The sequence below is a fragment of the Xenopus laevis genome, chromosome 5L (assembly GCF_017654675.1).
Source record: "Xenopus laevis strain J_2021 chromosome 5L, Xenopus_laevis_v10.1, whole genome shotgun sequence".
NCBI lineage: Eukaryota > Metazoa > Chordata > Amphibia > Anura > Pipidae > Xenopus > Xenopus laevis.
This window is the reverse complement of record NC_054379.1, coordinates 28,941,101-28,958,231: the sequence shown is the minus strand read 5'-3', so window position 1 is coordinate 28,958,231 and position 17,131 is coordinate 28,941,101. Positions and strand designations below refer to the sequence as shown.

General features: G+C 36.7%; 1 protein-coding gene across 4 annotated transcripts in view; it reads left to right on the top strand.

Annotated features, from left to right (window-relative positions):
* aplf.L (aprataxin and PNKP like factor L homeolog) overlaps positions 1-17,131 on the top strand; it is a 136,756-nt gene that overhangs the window by 52,135 nt on the left and 67,490 nt on the right. For 3 of the 4 annotated variants that reach the window (XM_018262804.2, XM_041562630.1, XM_041562631.1), the window contains 3 exons: positions 1,006-1,172; positions 7,336-7,513; positions 16,361-16,475. In XM_018262804.2, the coding sequence (XP_018118293.1) occupies positions 1,006-1,172; positions 7,336-7,513; positions 16,361-16,475 (460 nt within the window). The remainder of the gene's footprint in view (positions 1-1,005; positions 1,173-7,335; positions 7,514-16,360; positions 16,476-17,131) is intronic. The other variant, XM_041562632.1, reaches the window with a different exon arrangement.

The following is a 17,131-nucleotide window of genomic DNA, read 5'->3' as shown; positions in this document are numbered from 1 at the left end:
ACTCTTTACTGCTGTACTGCAAGTTGGAGTGATATCACCCCCCTCCCTTTCCACCCCAGCAGCCAAACAAAAGAACAATGGGAAGGTAACCAGATAACAGCTCCCTAACACAAGATAACAGCTGCTTGGTAGATCTAAGAACAGCACTCAATAGTAAAAACCCATGTCCCACAGAGACACATTCAGTTACATTGAGAAGGAAAAACAGCAGCCTGCCAGAAAGCATTTCTCTCCTAAAGTGCAGGCACAAGTCACATGACTGGGGGCAGCTGGGAATTTCAAAATTGAATATAAAAAAATCTGCTTGCTCTTTTGAGAAATGGATTTCAGTGCAGAATTCTGCTGGAGCAGCACTATTAACTGATGTGTTTTGAAAAAAACATGTTTTCCGATGACAGTATCCTTTTAACGTAAAGATGAACCAACCCTTAAAGCCTACGACTAGAAAAGTCTAGTCTAGAAAATCATGTAAACATTAAATAAACCCAATAGGTTGGTTTTACTTCCAATAAGGATTAATTATATTTTAGTTGGCATCAAGTACAAGCTACTGCTTTATTATTACAGATGAAAAGGTATGCATAGTGTAAATTGCTACCTACACAGTATTCCAAATTTCTCTTTTATAATAGTTATATTTTTTCTTTTTATTATAGTTTAAATGTAATGGGAATGAATGTATTCAGTACTAGACAGCTGTACTCCTTCTATCGAGATGCAGAATGCTGTGATCAGGCTGGGAAAGCTGTTATTACTGTAAATCCTGGCACACACTGGCTATAACTGTACTCTATTTGGAAAGTCTAAAATTGTAAAGGAAAATTTTATACCTGAGCAAACATTTCTTCAGTTTCAAGGGAGTCTTTGTGCTTCATTTCGTTATGTGACATCCAAAAATAACGAGTGTCGTCCGCAGATAATATGTGTCTCCTGCTGCGAGAAGCACTTGCTGTTCTTTGATTTTCTTTTCTGAATTTTCACAAAAATACAATTTTTTTTTTGTAGGTGCATGTGAATCCCTGTTTTTATCAAGGTGCTGGTGAAAACTCATTCATGCCTTTGGAAAAAGATAAATGGCATTGGTTACACGGTGGGGACTGCATTTCCCTTTTGCCAGATAAATATGCTTTCAGAGTCATTGCTGATGCTTCTCGAGAGGAGAGTACACAAAGGTAAAAGAAACATATTTCAAGTCATATCTCTTACTATTTTTGTACATAGTTTCCTAGTAGAGGAAGGCCTTGCTCATATGTGTAAAAAGGTGCTACAACAGGGCTTATTGTGAACATATGTTTTGCCTATTGTTTTTATCACAAAAAATCTATGTTTTTTTTGTTTTTTTCTAAAAACGGCAAACAGGGAAATCTAAACTACTCCATATTTGGTCCTTGTGAGGAGATAATTAAACTGCCAGTAAACAGACAATCCCCCAGCATAAAATACTCCTGCTAACAAAACTGTCACAACAAAGGAGGAAGGTAGGGGATTGTATTTTAGTAATTTAATCTACCTTGCAAGGATTACATATGGAGAAGGTTCAATTGCCCTATGTGCCCTGTTTATTCAAGAAGTAAAGATTTACAAAAGGCAAAACGTATATTCAACATAAACTGTAATAATGGAAGTTATGTTGAACAAGGTTGTATACTGCTGCTTTAATGGAGAAGGAAAGGGATATTTAATTGGGGGTGCCAAAAGTTAGGCACCCCCAAGTGATTATATATACTTACCGCCAATCCGGAGAAAACTGCACCAGCCGAGGGCTGTTAGATAAGTATATACAATTACTTGGGGGTGCCTAGTTTTTGGCATCCTCAAGTAAAAAGACGGTTTACTGCCAACAGATTAGCCACAATAGTGCAAGCTAGAACACTATTTTTATTCTGCAGAATGCTTTACCATACCTGAGTAAACAGCTCTAGACACTGTCTCTGTTTGTTTAGGATAGAAGCTGCCATCTAAGCTTGGTGTGACATCACTTCCTGCCTGAGTCTCTCCTTGCTCACTTACAGCTCTGAGCTCAGATTACAGCAGGGATGGGAGGAGGGAGGAGGAGAGGAGCAAACTGAGCATGCTCAAGCCCTGCCCTGGAGGTTTATGCTGAAAACAGGAAGTCTGATACAGAAGCCCATGTATACGCAATAGAAGGAAAGAAATGCAGTGTTTCTTTTGACAGAGGACTCAGCAGCATTACTTTGAGGGTTTACTGGTATATTTATATAGACCTCTCTGATAAAGCTTATTTATTATAGCCTTTCCGTCTCCTTTAATAGCCCAAGTTGGAAAGCCAAAAATGGTTGGGTATAGGTTGTATGGAGGGTTTTAATCTTATCTGAGCTATACCATTGTCTCTGCTATACAGCGTCGGACTGGGCCTGCTGGACACCGGGGAAAAACCCGGTGGGCCCTGGGCTCTTGTGGGCCCTGCCAGCCCAGATCCGTTTCTTAATGCCGGCGAGTAAAAAAAATAAATTTGTGCACAAATGAGGTTACACGCGTGTGCCCAAACAGACCCGGTGCCGTGCGTATACTCAGAAATTCGATGTGCCGGAGCAGCAGGGGGGGCCCTTTGGCAGTAGACCCAGTGGCCCCCCAGACCGTCCCTGCTGCTATACCATAATGAAAGAGATAAATAGTATAACGAATATTTTTTAGCATTTAGGAGAGGGAAAATGTGTGCTTATGGGGAAAAATAAGTAAGGTTAGCAGTGAAGAGAAAAGGGTAAGATAAAAAAAACTGATGTAAGAGATAGGATGAGTGGTGAGTATTTACTATACAGATTACAATGCAGCTTTGCAGAATTGTACTGCCGGGATAAATGGACTACTAGCTGGTTACTGGTTTTGCTTCCCTTAAACCAAAATCCCCTTGCCCTGGGGCAACAACATGGGAATTATTCCAAGCCCTATGAATGCCTGTTGTTTCTTGCATTTTGCTGATTAATCACATGACTGGCATCACAGTGTGGTTATTCATACAACGTATAGAATAGAGCATATATATGGTGGCAATAACAGATATGGGATCTGTTTTCTGGATAACTGATCTAGAAAACTCATTTAAACCCAATAGGTTATACCTTAGTTGGGTTCAAGTACCAGGTAATGTTTTATTATTCCAGAAAAAAGGGAAATTGTTTATAAAAAATTGAATTATTTGGTTAAAATAGAGTCTTTCTGGATAACGGGTTTCTGGATAACGGGTTTCTGGAAACTGTACTAAAAAAAGTAATTATTTTCCTAATACAAATATAATTGTTAGAGAGTAAATTATAACCATTGTTCTGTATTGCTACCTTTTTTATTCTTTTATGACCTGAAGGCTATTCAAACATATTACTAAAATGTAGTTTATTTAAATATATGTGTATTTCATATTTCAAATGAATACAGACCCCATAAAGAGTGTGCATTGTTGATTTAGCCAGTTTTAATGAAAATTACCATTGTTATATTTTTATACTCGAGGGCTTCTTTTTCTACATTCAATAGAAGTTCATTAGAAAACCTTTCCGAATGTGAAATTCACTCATGTTCTAATTCTAGTAGCTGCATAGCCTTTAATGTTAAAAACCAGCATCACATTTGAAAAGTTTGTTTAATAATAAAATTATAATGCTCCTCTTTGCCTTAATGGTATGTGAATATATTTCAATCGCTACATTATCATGATAGTGTACTTTTATAATTTTAGGAAACCTAGGTTGACCTAGTGCGTGTTTCAGTGTACTTTGTCTTATGTTATTGTTCCAGAACACTGGGCTTGTCAGTAGATGATGTGTGTGCTTTGGAGTTACCTTTGTCCAAAGTAACGTTCTATTACTTTTGGGTCATGAGCTTTCAAGGCTGTTATGACAGAGCTAATTTGACATGACAGCACACTAATGGCAGGTGAAGGTTCTGTCAATGTCTTTTTAATTTGCTTTTGCTCTTCACAAATGAATCATGAATGATGAAGGTCTCAACCTTCACCTGCAACTGACTGTTACACGTCTTTCTACTAAAGCAACATTTTTTCCAGAATGGCTGTAAGCAAGTTGTTGGATAGATTTAGAACTTTGAATTTAAATATTATTTATGTTCATTGAAATGCATTAATTTTTCAGTAAAAAAAAAAGTTTTACGAGACACTGAGGGGCACATTTACTTCGCTCGAGTGAAGGATTAGAATGTAAAAAACTTCGAATTTCAAAGTTTTTTTTTGGCTACTTCAACCATCGAATTGGCTACTCCGACCTTCGACTACGACTTAGACTTTGAATCGAACGCTTCGAACTATAAATCGTTCGACTATTTGACCATTCGATAGTCGAAGTACTGTGTTTTTTAAAAAAAACTTTGACTACCTACTTCGCCACGTAAAACCTACCGAGCACCAATGTTAGCCTATGGGGACCTTCCCCATAAACTTTCTAAGCTTTTTTTGATCGAAGGAAAATCCTTCGATCGATGGATTAAAATCCTTCGAATCGTTCGATTCAAAGGATTTAAGTCGAAGGATTTTACTTCGAGGGTCGAATATCGAGGGTTAATTAACCATCGATATTTGACCAATAGTAAATGTGCCCCCTATAATTTAAATATCCACATGTTGCACTGTTCCTGGTAATTAGAAAAGTTAAAAAGGAGGAATTAAAAAAACAAGTTAATGGGAGAAGAAGGAAATGGGGATAAGAGATGAAAACAGAAGGATATGATTTTATGGTGTAGTAGTAGTTTTTATTACTAACTTGTGTATACATTGCAACTAATTCATTCTACGTAGAAAAATCACCGGCACACTGGAATTCAGTTAGCAGTGCAAGCCCTTGCAATGTTATTAATGCAGTGCAACGAAACGTTGCACTGCATTTATAAAAGTTGCAAGGGCTTGCACTGCTAACTGAATTCCTGTGTGCCGGTGATTCTTCTACGTACCTTGGTTGGTAGGTTGCCGATTCCCCTACCACCGAGCACCAGGACACGCTGCTTGAGTTTTGTAAGGTGTGCGGTTTCTCCAATTGGCTTTGAACTAATTCATTCTACCATTTAAAATGGTATTCTTAACCCCAAAAAAGGTATATATTTAGTTGTTAAGTTGTAATATTGTTGTGGAGGCAGCCAGCTCAGGTCATTGTGCCTGATCCTGTGGTTTCAGACAGAGACAGCTGGCACTCTAGGAAATCCACAGGGTCACAGATATGGAAGTAAAAATAATTTTTTATTGAAAAAAATTAAACTACGGACATCTCCAGAGGCTTGCCAGGAGGACCTTCTATGCGTTTTTGCAAGGTTAACGGTTTTCTGCTTCCCGAGCTGAGGGTCTAGGTCTGGTGCACCTACTTGGTGAGTTTACATTGGTTAATAGTGGCACCTTTATTTTTGATTTCAGACAGAGTTAGCACATCACAATGGAACTGCTTTTAAGATAAGATATTGTTTCTCCTACTCAATGTAACTGTGAGGAGTCATGATGAGCTGGTCTTTTGTGTTTTACTATTAAGTGATATTCTCATATCTACCTCTAGGGGCATGAGAGTATTTTTAGCAAATCAAGTTCCAGGGAGATGTTATCTTCCCGTTGTTCTGTTGTTAGGTTGCTGGAAGGAAGGGGATGATATCATTCCAACTTGCAGCTGTAAAGAGAGACTGTAGTTTATTAGAGCACAAGTCATATGGCTGAGGGCACCTGGAAATTAGGAACATTTCCAACCCCCACATAAAATGCAAAAATTATATATAAAAAAATGCTCGTTCTAAAAACGGATTTCAATGTGGGATTTTGCTGGAGAAGCACTATTAACTGATGTATTTTGCAATACACATGTTTTAAGCACATTTTAGGTGAAATAGTAGCATGGGAAATAACAGAATGTGATATACTTATAGAATTAAGACTGGAATATAAAGGTGGAGGAGAAAATAATTCAGTGGGTGAGTTGATAAAAACAGTTGGTTACAAAGAATAATGTAAGCAGAGAGTTGAAGTGACAGAAAATGGTTGAATGAGGAGTAATACATGGGAGAAGAAATGCAAAAGAAAGGAGTGGGAACATTGCAAAGGATAACAATTACAGCAGGGTTATGAAAAAGAGACCGAGAAAATATTGTAGCGAGTGCAATGTGGTTTGTTGTTCTTGTTTTGTAGAACAGTTGCATTATAATTCACATACATTTTGAGGGAATAATCTAGGCCATATTCAGAAAAGTGTGTAATTAATTTTACACCGAAAAAACTTGTAAAATTTGGTGTAAAATGAAACCGTTTTTGTTTGTAAAGCTGTGGTATTTGCACTCTCGGGAAGCACCCATTTCTGGAATGCATTCCTTAAAACTGCAATTGCCAGATACCCCAGAATTTATGCTTTAGTGACTTGGCAAAGACCCTTGGCATGTATTGGAAGAAATAAATACATCTTTATTGAGCCTGTGTAGACAGTGATGTGATGTGACAAGTAAAACTGTGCGTGAACATAAGTATTATCCTTAGTTTGACTAACTTTTGCAAGGTTATGTGCTTCATAAATGAAATTGTATATTAATGTAATTCTGTCCCGCGTTTTACACTGTTTTATAAATATGTCCCTCTATATTCATGCTGAAAAGTAGAACTCCTGAAAACTAAAATATCATCTCTGATTATTCACTAGATTATTCACTAGCATTTAATTACTAAATTTATTTTCTGACAGTCTTGATTGGATTAAATTGGAATAGTGTTTTTTTAATAGTAAGAGCAGATATTTGCATATACAATTATATACATATACTGTTATTTAAATAGCAATATTTTTATTTTCTAAATGAGACTATGAGCAAAAAAAAAAAAAATTTCATAACAATCTGTAACGTAAAGTTAAGTCAATTTTGTAAATAATATATTTTGAAGAAGTAACACCTTTTTCTAATTTTATTTGGGGACATTTTTAATGCTTACTTCTAGTGTCTCTGGCAGAAAAAGACATGATTTAAATTATTTCAAACTCTTGACAAACTCTTCAGATATGAGTAAAGTTTAATGGATGTTGTAATCATATATAATAATATACATGTGAATATTCATTTAATATCATAATGCATGCACGGCTAAATATGGATGTATTCGTTTCTGTTTGTCAAGTGAAAAAACAGGCAATAAAGTGCACTCACAGTTCTTGGAATAAATTGCATAAAAAGTTAAGTTCAAGGGTTTACTCACTCATTGTTTCTATCCTTCATCAGGATTTAAAAGAAGCCTCTAAAATGGTGTGAAACATTGAATGAATAAACACTGTGGATTTCTTTAAGATGTTATTGCCTTTTTTATCTGCCTCCAGACTATACTGTTTGTTCAAAACATTTTCTTATACTTTTCAGAAATATTCCTATTATCAACAGCACATGTGAATTAGCTGATAATCCTGGCTGCTCTTCAGTTGCTACTAAAACAAAAGACGAGGAACCTTCTTGCTCATCTTGGGAAAATAAGAAACCTTACCCATATACTACTTCAGATGCTCACAGTGAGAAGGTTAAACCACCACTAAGCAGTCAGGTATGCCACTATGAATTTAATTCATTCTGTAACTGTAATAATCACTTAAAGGAGAATTCAACCTGTAATAAAAAACCCGCCCCCCTCCCTCCTCCCCCAGCCTACCTGCCCCCCCCCCGGGCAAATGCCCCTAATTTTTGACTCACCCCTCCGTGAAGATTCTGGCCTCGGAGTTCACAACAGCCATCTTCTTCTTCTCCGGTAATCTTCGTGTCTTGACAGCTTTTTTCTGCACATTAGCAGTTGGAGTAAATTTCCGGTCCCTAACAACTGCGCATGCACTGAAAGTCACGAAAATTTCTGAAAATTTTTCGGAAATTCTCTTGACTTTCGGCGCATGCGCAGTGTTTCGCGACCGGAAATTTACTTCAACTGCACATGCACTGAAATTTCCAAAAAAAGACAGATGAAAGAAGATGGCGCCCGTGAACTTAGAGGCCAGAATCTACACAGAGGGGTGAGTAACAAAAAATTAGGGGGAATTTGCCAGGGGGGCCAGTAGGCTGGGGGAGGAGGGCGGGGAGTTTTCCCAGGGTTGGGGGGAGGGTTTTTTTTATTACAGGTTGAATTCTTCTTCTGCATGCAGTCAAATATAGTAATGGGGTGATTTCTCCAGGTTTGAATTTTTTCCACAATTCAAAATCTTCTGCACAAAAACTCACAAATTCAAATTATATTTAAGGTTTGGTATTTATGAGGCACTAAAAACTTAAAAAACATAAATGTAAAACTTCTGGCATCTAAAAGCTTGAGAGTTCATGTAGAAGTCAATGGGAGCTGTCCAAGAACAAATTCAAGCAATTTTTTTTTATTAGAGATGTTTGAGATTTCTTAAACTTGTAAACTAACAAATATGAGTTTTTCGAACTGAAAATTGAGGTATTCAAGTTTTTTTTCAGCAATTGTATTCATTGTTTTTTTATATTCAGATTTTTTAATAAATAAGCAAACATTCTAGTTTTTTAAATTGTGACTTTATTCAAAATAGAAATAACCTCTAAAACCTCACAACTTCGGTATTTAATAAATAAGGCCTTAAGTGTGTAGAAGAAGTCCTTTTACCTGTACCTAACGGATATCCATATCCCATCTTATGTAACAATACGGGTTCTCTCTAGTTTATCCACCAGTCTGGTAAATTGAAAAAATGCTCACTAGCAAATAAATAGCTGCTTACAGCGTGTTCGCTAAATTCATATTTAGTATAGGACAGGAAGTGGAGACTGCTGTTTTTTGCTTGAGCACCCTGGCAGTCAAAAATATCTAGTGTGTCATTGGTTTTATTTTACAATGCAGTGGAATGTTTGTAACATATGCAAAGTTTGCTTAGGTCTCAGAACCCTTAGCAACAGCAGTTCGTTTATACCGGTCTTCTCCTGATAGATTAATAAAAGCAAACATACTTCTCTTATAATCATTGCTGACTAAGAGACATAATGATCCAATACAGTGCTGCTCATCTTCCTCCACAATCCCTAGCTCTTATGCAGATGGTATGATACTTAGCCCATCAACATCATTAATCCAAAGGTCAACAACTGCCAATCCAAATATATTACACTTTTTCCTACTGTATTCCCTACTGTATTGGAGGTTCATAACAGCAGAAAAAATGATTGTACAGGTATAGGATTTATTATCCAGAATGCTTGGGCCAGGGGGTTTCCATATACATTTCTTTAATTTGGATTACCATACATTAAGGGGGTTGTTTATTAAAATCTGGATGTTAAAATGTCGAAAAATGTTAGATTTTTTCACTATAAAACTCAAATTTTTAGAGGAAAAAAACAAATTTTTAGATGAAAAAAAAACCGCAAATTTTTGAGATTTATTATACCCCGATGCTGCAAAAAGCTTGAATACAAAAATCCACCATCTCAAACCTGTCGAGGTCCTGTATAAGTCAATGGGAGAGGCACCTAGCGCAATTTAAAGTTTTCTTGATCTGTTCTGGGTTTAGTCCAAAATCTGACTTTTTCAGGATTTTTGGGCAAAAACTTGAAAAATTCGAGAAATTCAGGGAAAAAGCTCAAAAAATTCAAGCAATTTGGAAAAAGCCCAAAAACTTAATAACATATATTATAAACGAATTAATGTAATAAGCTTGTAGCCTTTAGTCCACAAGTGAGTTGGAAAATAAACACTAAAAGCTTGTTTTTTATGCCTCCCACAAGCTAAGAAGGTGGGGGTTTTCAAGTAAATTTTTTCAAGTAGTCAGCTAAGCAACCTTGTTCTACTTGACAGTTATGAGATTTGTGACATTAGTTTTTTGTTGGGTTGAACCATGCTAACTTGCCTTTAGGAAAAGGTTGCCTCTAAAACAAGTAGATATAGTTGCGCAATTTTGGTTTTCCTGCCAAACTATCTATGGACAGTTTGGACCATACTTCAGTCTCTGTTCACTGTAAATCCTGTTTTCTCTTGCCTTAAAATTCTCCACTGCAGATGTTTTCTTTTTTGGGTCATATACGTTATATTCAGGTCAGCTAGTTTGGTTGATGACTTTTTGGTGAATGACAAAATCAAACTTCATCAGATCAGTGCAGGGTCAGACTGGGCCAGTGGGACGCAGGGAGAAAACTCAGTGGGCCTCTGCCTTTATGGGTGCCTCCGACCCAGACCCACTCCCCGCTAGGCTCCTCCCAAAGGGTTTTCAGAAGCTGCAAGTTTGCAAGAGGAGGGGGGAGTACAAGTGTATTGGTGGTATGTATGTGGTGCATTGGTTCGGGTGGATGTTGTTGGGGGGGTTCACAACAGGTGTAGGGGAAAATGGACGCTTGAGTTGAGACTGCAGGTCCCGGATATCTCCTTTCGACCCTAGATTATTAGTTTAAAACCAAGCGCTGTATGGTTAGCTTTATGGGCAGATTTATCAAGGGTCGAATTTCGAAGTGTAAAATACATTTGAGCATCGAATTGAAATACTGCGACTTCGAATATCGAAGTCGAAGTATTTTTCACAGAATTTAGCCATCGAACGATCAAAGTAAAATCAATTGAGCGATTTTAGCGTACGATCGAATGATTTTACTACGATGTGTAAAGACTTAGAAAATGGTTGTATAAGGTCCCCATAGGCTAACATAGCACTTTGGCAGGTTTAATTTGGCGAAGTATTGAAGTCAAAGAAAAGAGACAGTACTTTGATTATTGAATGGTCGAATATACAAACGATTTTTACTTTGAATCGAAGTCAAAGTAAATTCAAAGTCGTGCTATCCTATTCGATGGTCGAAGTATCCAAAAAAATCACTTTGAATTTCAAATTTTTTTACTTTGAAAATTCCCTCAAATTCACTTCGACCCTTGATAAATCTGCCCCTTAGTATCTTTCCATTTTTTCCATTGTTAAAGGTATTCTGTCATGACTTTTATGCTGCAGTTTTTATTCATAAATGACACTGTTTACACTGCAAATAATTTACTCTACCATATAAAATTTCATTCCTAAAAGTTTATTTTTTAGTTGTAATATTGGTGTGTAGGCGCCATCTCCGGTCATTTTGCCTGATCATGTGATTTCAGAAAGAGCCAGTGCTGCACTATGGAACTGCTTTCTGGCAGGCTATTGTTTCTACTACTCAATGTAACTGAATGGGGTCGCAGTGGGACATGGGTTTTTACTATTGAGTGCTTTTCTTATATCTCCAACTTGTAGTGCAACAGTAAAGAGTGACTGAAGTTTATCAGAGCATGAGTCATATGACTGGTGGCACCTGGGAAACTGACAATATGTCTAGCCCCATGCCAGTTTTTAAAATTAAATTAAAAAAAAAACGTTTGCTCTTTTGAAAAACGTATTTCAGTGCAGAATTCTGCTGGAACAGCACTATTAACTGATGTGTTTTGAAAAAAACATGTTTCCCCATTACAGTATCCCTTTAAACAAGTGTCTGACATAAGATTTTCATTTTCTCTTGTCTATAGCCTCAGTTTAGCTCAACTATCCTTATAAATTTTGTATTGGGGCATTTTTATCAGATGTTCCGTAATGTAGCCTTCTCTTGACATTTTCAGGCGGTATAACATAATCGCAGTGCAGCATGTTATTTTATTGTTTCAAATGCCACATTGATTTTGTTCCCTGGCTATTTACACTTATCAATCACACGTCGTTGCTTATCATCCATTTTTATCTGCCAAAAAATGTTCTCACGCATATCAAGACAACGTTGTTTTTGTTTTCTTGCAATCTAATTTTATATATGTATAAACATTTAAAATAACACTTCCGCTGCTTTTTCCTTTATAGCTGACATTTGCAACGTAGTTGGAGCATCTGTGGCAGACACAGTTACTTTTATTTTCTATGTCTCCACTTCATTGCCATTGTTGCTTTATTTTTATTGTATAAATATTATTTTATTGCATTTTTTATTACTTTGAGCTTCTACTTATATTTTTGTCTCTCTCTCTGGATCCAGTAATGGCAAAAGTGAAACTTGATCGCAAGATGTTTTTTTCCATTTGTCTATTTTGTGCAGCCAGGAGAGCTCTCGAGTCGTCTCTCTCTTATCTCAAATATGTTTTTAAGGCTTCCGCTTGTGGTCTGTAATTAGCTTTTTACGTTGCCATTACCAATGATCCTTTTATATTTGAAGATGAAAGACCCCATCTTGATCAGTGAGCTTTTTTATGGGTTTTCCCCATTCAATGAAATGATGTTGTGGAATACTAGTCAAAGAAACTGTATCTGTATCTTTTTCTTGAGAAGGTTACAGCTTTCTCTGTAGGTCTTATATTGCACCTCTGCATTCATTTGTATACAGTAAGGACACAATATGTCAACACAAACAGATTTTCATTATTCATGCTTCCAAACATGGTGTTTCTATACGTGGCAGGTTCTTACGTGTACTATTCCTTCTCTGGTCTTGTGAGTTTGACCTTTCCTTTTTCATCTACTTGTCCTGTGCGTGAATAGCAAGATGAATGGACAGACCATGTTTTTATATACATTTGACAGCATGGTTACAATTCCCTGCACTCCTGATGACAAATTATGTTGTGCTTGGAAAACGCTAGTCCTGAAACATATATAGTAGCTTTTGTTTTCTCCACTGAATCCTATATATCTTTCCCATCTGTAGACACACCCAGTTTCCAGAAATTATCACCCCGTAGCAACACCAAGTAATCACTAAAATTCTTCTGTCCTTTTGTTGGTGTTCCCTCTTCTTCCCTCTATCATTTCCTACTGCCCTGTCTTATATACATGCATCGGTTATCATTTATTTAGTGAAGATACCACCGTGTATTGTGTGCCCGCCCTTTATTTCTCCATCGTTTAAAAATGGATACTCTTGTAATTTGGCTGGAAACTTTTTCACCACATTTATTACCCCATATTTTACAAACATTTATATACTTTATTTGATGATCTTTGCTGGGGTTCTTCTGACCCACATGCAATCTGATGTGGCAGACCCAATGCAATGCCTCCTTTCCCTTTCGCTTACCTATCTTATCCTCGCGGAGGGACAAGGGACAATGGTAGGATTGTTACTGTAGAGAGCAAAATTGCTCATTCTACACTAAGGGTATTATTTATCAAAGGTCGAATGTTACAGTTTTTTATACCACTACTGAACTCACAAATCGAATCGTAAAGAAAATCTATACCCCCCAAACAATGTAGGTCTCTATACAGTAGCGCAACTAGAGGGGGGCGGGCCCAGGGGCGCGACGTGTAGCCGGGCCCCCACCCCCCTTCCGTAAGCCCCAATTAGTAAAAAACTCAGTGGTGCGCGATCTACCGGGGGCCCTGAAGGGGTGCAGGCCCTGGCCCAATCGCACCCCCTGCTCCCCAGGTAGTTACGCCACTGTCTCTATAAAAAGATAGTATTATTATAAAACAGCTCATATGTAAAACTCTGCTTCATGTAAATAAACCATTTTCATAATAATATACTTTTTTAGTAGGATGTGCCTTTGGGTAATCATAAATAGAAAATTGCCATTTTAAAAAATAAGGGCCACCCCTGGGATTGTACGATTCACTGTGCACACAAACATACCAACAAACCATACATGTTAGGTCACATGAGCCAATTAACAGACATATTTATGTCTTTTGCATCAGCACTTCTTCCTGTTACAGTTAGAGCTGTAGTATTTCTGGTCAGGTGATCTCTGAGGCAGCACACAGACAATCACAAAATGGTAGCTCAAGGCAACAGTTTGGTAAGATTCTTTAATATACCACTTATTATGATGTAAACTATCTGTTGCTTAAGTGTTCATTTTGGGGGTATAGTTTTCCTTTAAGAAAAAACTTAAATGCAAACAACTCAATTCAGCGAGTTCGAGTTGCGAAACCCGAAAACTCAAATTGATCAAGTTTTACAAAGAAAAACTTGAATCACAAATTGATCACGTTTTCGGTGCAAAACCCTCCGAAAAAAACTTGAACATCTTTAAGGCTATTAACATTTTCGAATGGTTCAAGGGACCTCTGCCATTGATTCCTACATGACCTCCACAGGTTTTAGATGTAGTATTTTCAGATTCGAGCTATTTCCAGGGTTTTTAGCCACCTAAAAGAGAGATGTTTCAAGTTAAAAAAAACACAGAACTTCTGCTCATAAATTGGATAGAACCACACAAATTAATTTTTGCCTAATGACAGAAAATTAAATTTTAAGCAGGTTTCTAATATACACTAATAGACACTTAAAGGTTAAGGTCATTTAAATAGAAAGCAGGATCTCTCTCTGTTTCTATTCTCTGTCCTGACATGAAGAAGAGTGCCGTCTGACTTCTGTTACAGGTATGGGGATCCATTATCCGGATATCTGTTATCAAAACAGGACTCAAAGGAAGGCCATCTGCCATACAGTCCATTTTAAGCAAATAATTAAAATGTTTAAAAAAGTATTTCCTTTTTCTCTGTAATAAAACAGTGCCTTGTGATTCCAGCTAAGCTGCATCCATCCAAAATGGTGACCAAACAATCCCATTGGGTTTATTTACGGGGTTATTTATCAAAGGTTGACTTTTAGAGGTTTGTGAGGTTTTTTATACCTCGAATAAACTCACAATTTTAATGTTTTCTGATTTAAGAAAAAACTGGAATAGGAAAAAAAACTTGAATCAGTGAATTTGGGGTGAAAATATGAATGAGTTTAGTTTTGGCGGAAAAAAAAACTAGAATCACTCAAATAAATTGAGTTTTCGAGTCAAACTCACAGAAAAAAACCCTAACATCGTGAAGGGTACAAACATCTTCAAATGATTGAAGGGACCTCAACAGGTTTTAGCTGGAGTATTTTCAGATTCAAGCTATTTCCAGGTTGGGGGTATAAAAAAATTCAAGTTGAAAAATGTAAGTTTTTTTTAACCCGAAAATTAGAGTTTTGACTGAATACCCTAGAAAACTTTTTTAGATTAAAACAACTCGCCCTTTAATAAATAACCCCCTTAATGTTTAAATGATTTTTAGCAGACTTGGAGAATGAACATCCAAATTACAGAAAAGATCTCTTATCCCGAAAGCTTCAGGTCCCAAGAATCCCATATCTGTACTTTGCTTCAAGAGACAGAACCAGCAGTGCATAAAGAAACAAAAAAATTTTGGTGTGCAAGATGTTATGTAAAATGTAACATTTGCAATTATATACCCTTAATTAAATAACGTGACAAATCCTCATAATTTTCCAGTTTTAAATATACCTGCTGAATCTTAGATGCCATTATTTCTTTTAGTTTTAAAATGTATTTCTCTAGTCTTCTTGTGCATATGTATATGGTTAATAACACAACTCAGTTTGTTGGAAAACAAGTTGAATTTTTGAGATTCTTGTCTTATCAGTGCAAGTTTGTATAGTGACTTGGGAAGCAAGAGGTTCTCTTATATTTTCTGGCACAATTTGCTATTTCTTTCCCTCTTTGATCTGTTTCTTTTTATATGTCCGTCTGGGCTGGAATAAGACTGCAGCTGGATACAGTTTTGATGATCTTTTATGAGGCTTTAAGCAATTTGGGGGGAGCAATCTCAAGGCCACTTAGGGTTAGGGTATGCCTGACTGCTTACCTATATCCACCAGAAAATTGCAGTTTGAAGGTCAATTAGGGTGAGATATGAAATTATTTGCTGTCCTATTTATTGTGGGAACTATGTCTAAATGCTTGATGCTTGTTTTCCTGTATATGTAAACTCATTTTGAGCTAAGTAGGGCCCTGACCAAAGGCATGGCCTCCAAAGGGAGTTTACATTAAAGTCTGACAACCATTTATGTATAGAGTATTTTTTAGTTTTAAAAATTAGAATTATTTGCTTAAAATTGAATCTACAGATGTTAGCCTTCCTGTAATACGAGTATAACAAGTTTCTGCTTGAATGACATATAAAGTCTACATTTTCATACCATGTATATAAGGTAGGCACATCATCCCTTGATAGACTGGAGGGCATGTTTAGAAATCTGAGGTGAGAAGAACTGAGCATGCTCAGTAGCCAACAGCCAAAGCAAATTCCTGAGGGAGGGGGCAGAGTGGGTTAGCAGGAGGAGAAGGAATCCTAAGTGATTAAGTGGATGCTGCTACTCTTAACCTTTAAACAACCTGAGTGGTATTTAATGATTTTAAAGAGCCTGTCTTCTGTCTTGTTGGGGGGTTTACATGTCCTTTAAGGGATCCCATACCTGTACTAGAAATTGATTTCTGTACTAATTTGACTGAAGTTACAACATAAAAACATCCCAAACAAGGACAGTTCGCATCTACAATTCTTCATTATTGCCATCACTGGTTGACATCATTAGTTCAGTGCATTTATGAATCTGGCATGAGTACTTTAGACATTAATGTAAGTAAAAAATCTAACTTCATTTCCCCCCCCCCCAGTTATTTTCTTCGGACAAAAAAAATTCATCTGCACAACGGAAACGCGTTCTCCCGGGCTGGATGTTAGATGATGGTCTTGAGATTAAAAGTCTTTCTTCCCCTGCTAGTAAAGCAGGTAAGTTTGTGTTTATGTTTTATGATGATAGCATACAAGAGGCTGCAAATGCAGTGATGTATCCCTGCACAATTATAAATGATGTGTTAGAGCCTGATTGCCTGAAGTAGTACAGGTATGGGATCCGTTATCTGGAAAGCCATTATTTAGAAGGCTCCGAATTACTGAAAGGCTCCATTTTATCCAAATAATTCAAATTTTTAAAAATGATTTCCCTTTTCTCTGCAATATTAAAACAGTATGTTGTACTTGATCCAAACTAAGATAAAATGAATCCTTAATGTTTACATGATTTTTTAGTACATGGTATGGTACCTAGGGTTTTCCAGATAACAGATCTTACCGGTACTTGGATCGTCATACCTTGTCAACTGGAAAATCGTGTAAATATTAAATAAACCATATAGGCTGGTTTTGCTTGCAATAAGGATTAATTATATCTCAGTTGGGATCAAGTGCAATGTACTGTCCCATTATTACAGAGAAAAAGGAAATCATTTTTAAAAATTTGGATTATTTGGATAAAATGGAGTCTATGGGAAAAATTCATGAAAATCAGATTTTTTCCTGCAAATTTTCAGGAAAATGTATTTATAAATAAGTGTAAAAAAACCCAAGCGGATTTGATCGGAGTTTGTAGCAGAAAATATTGAGAT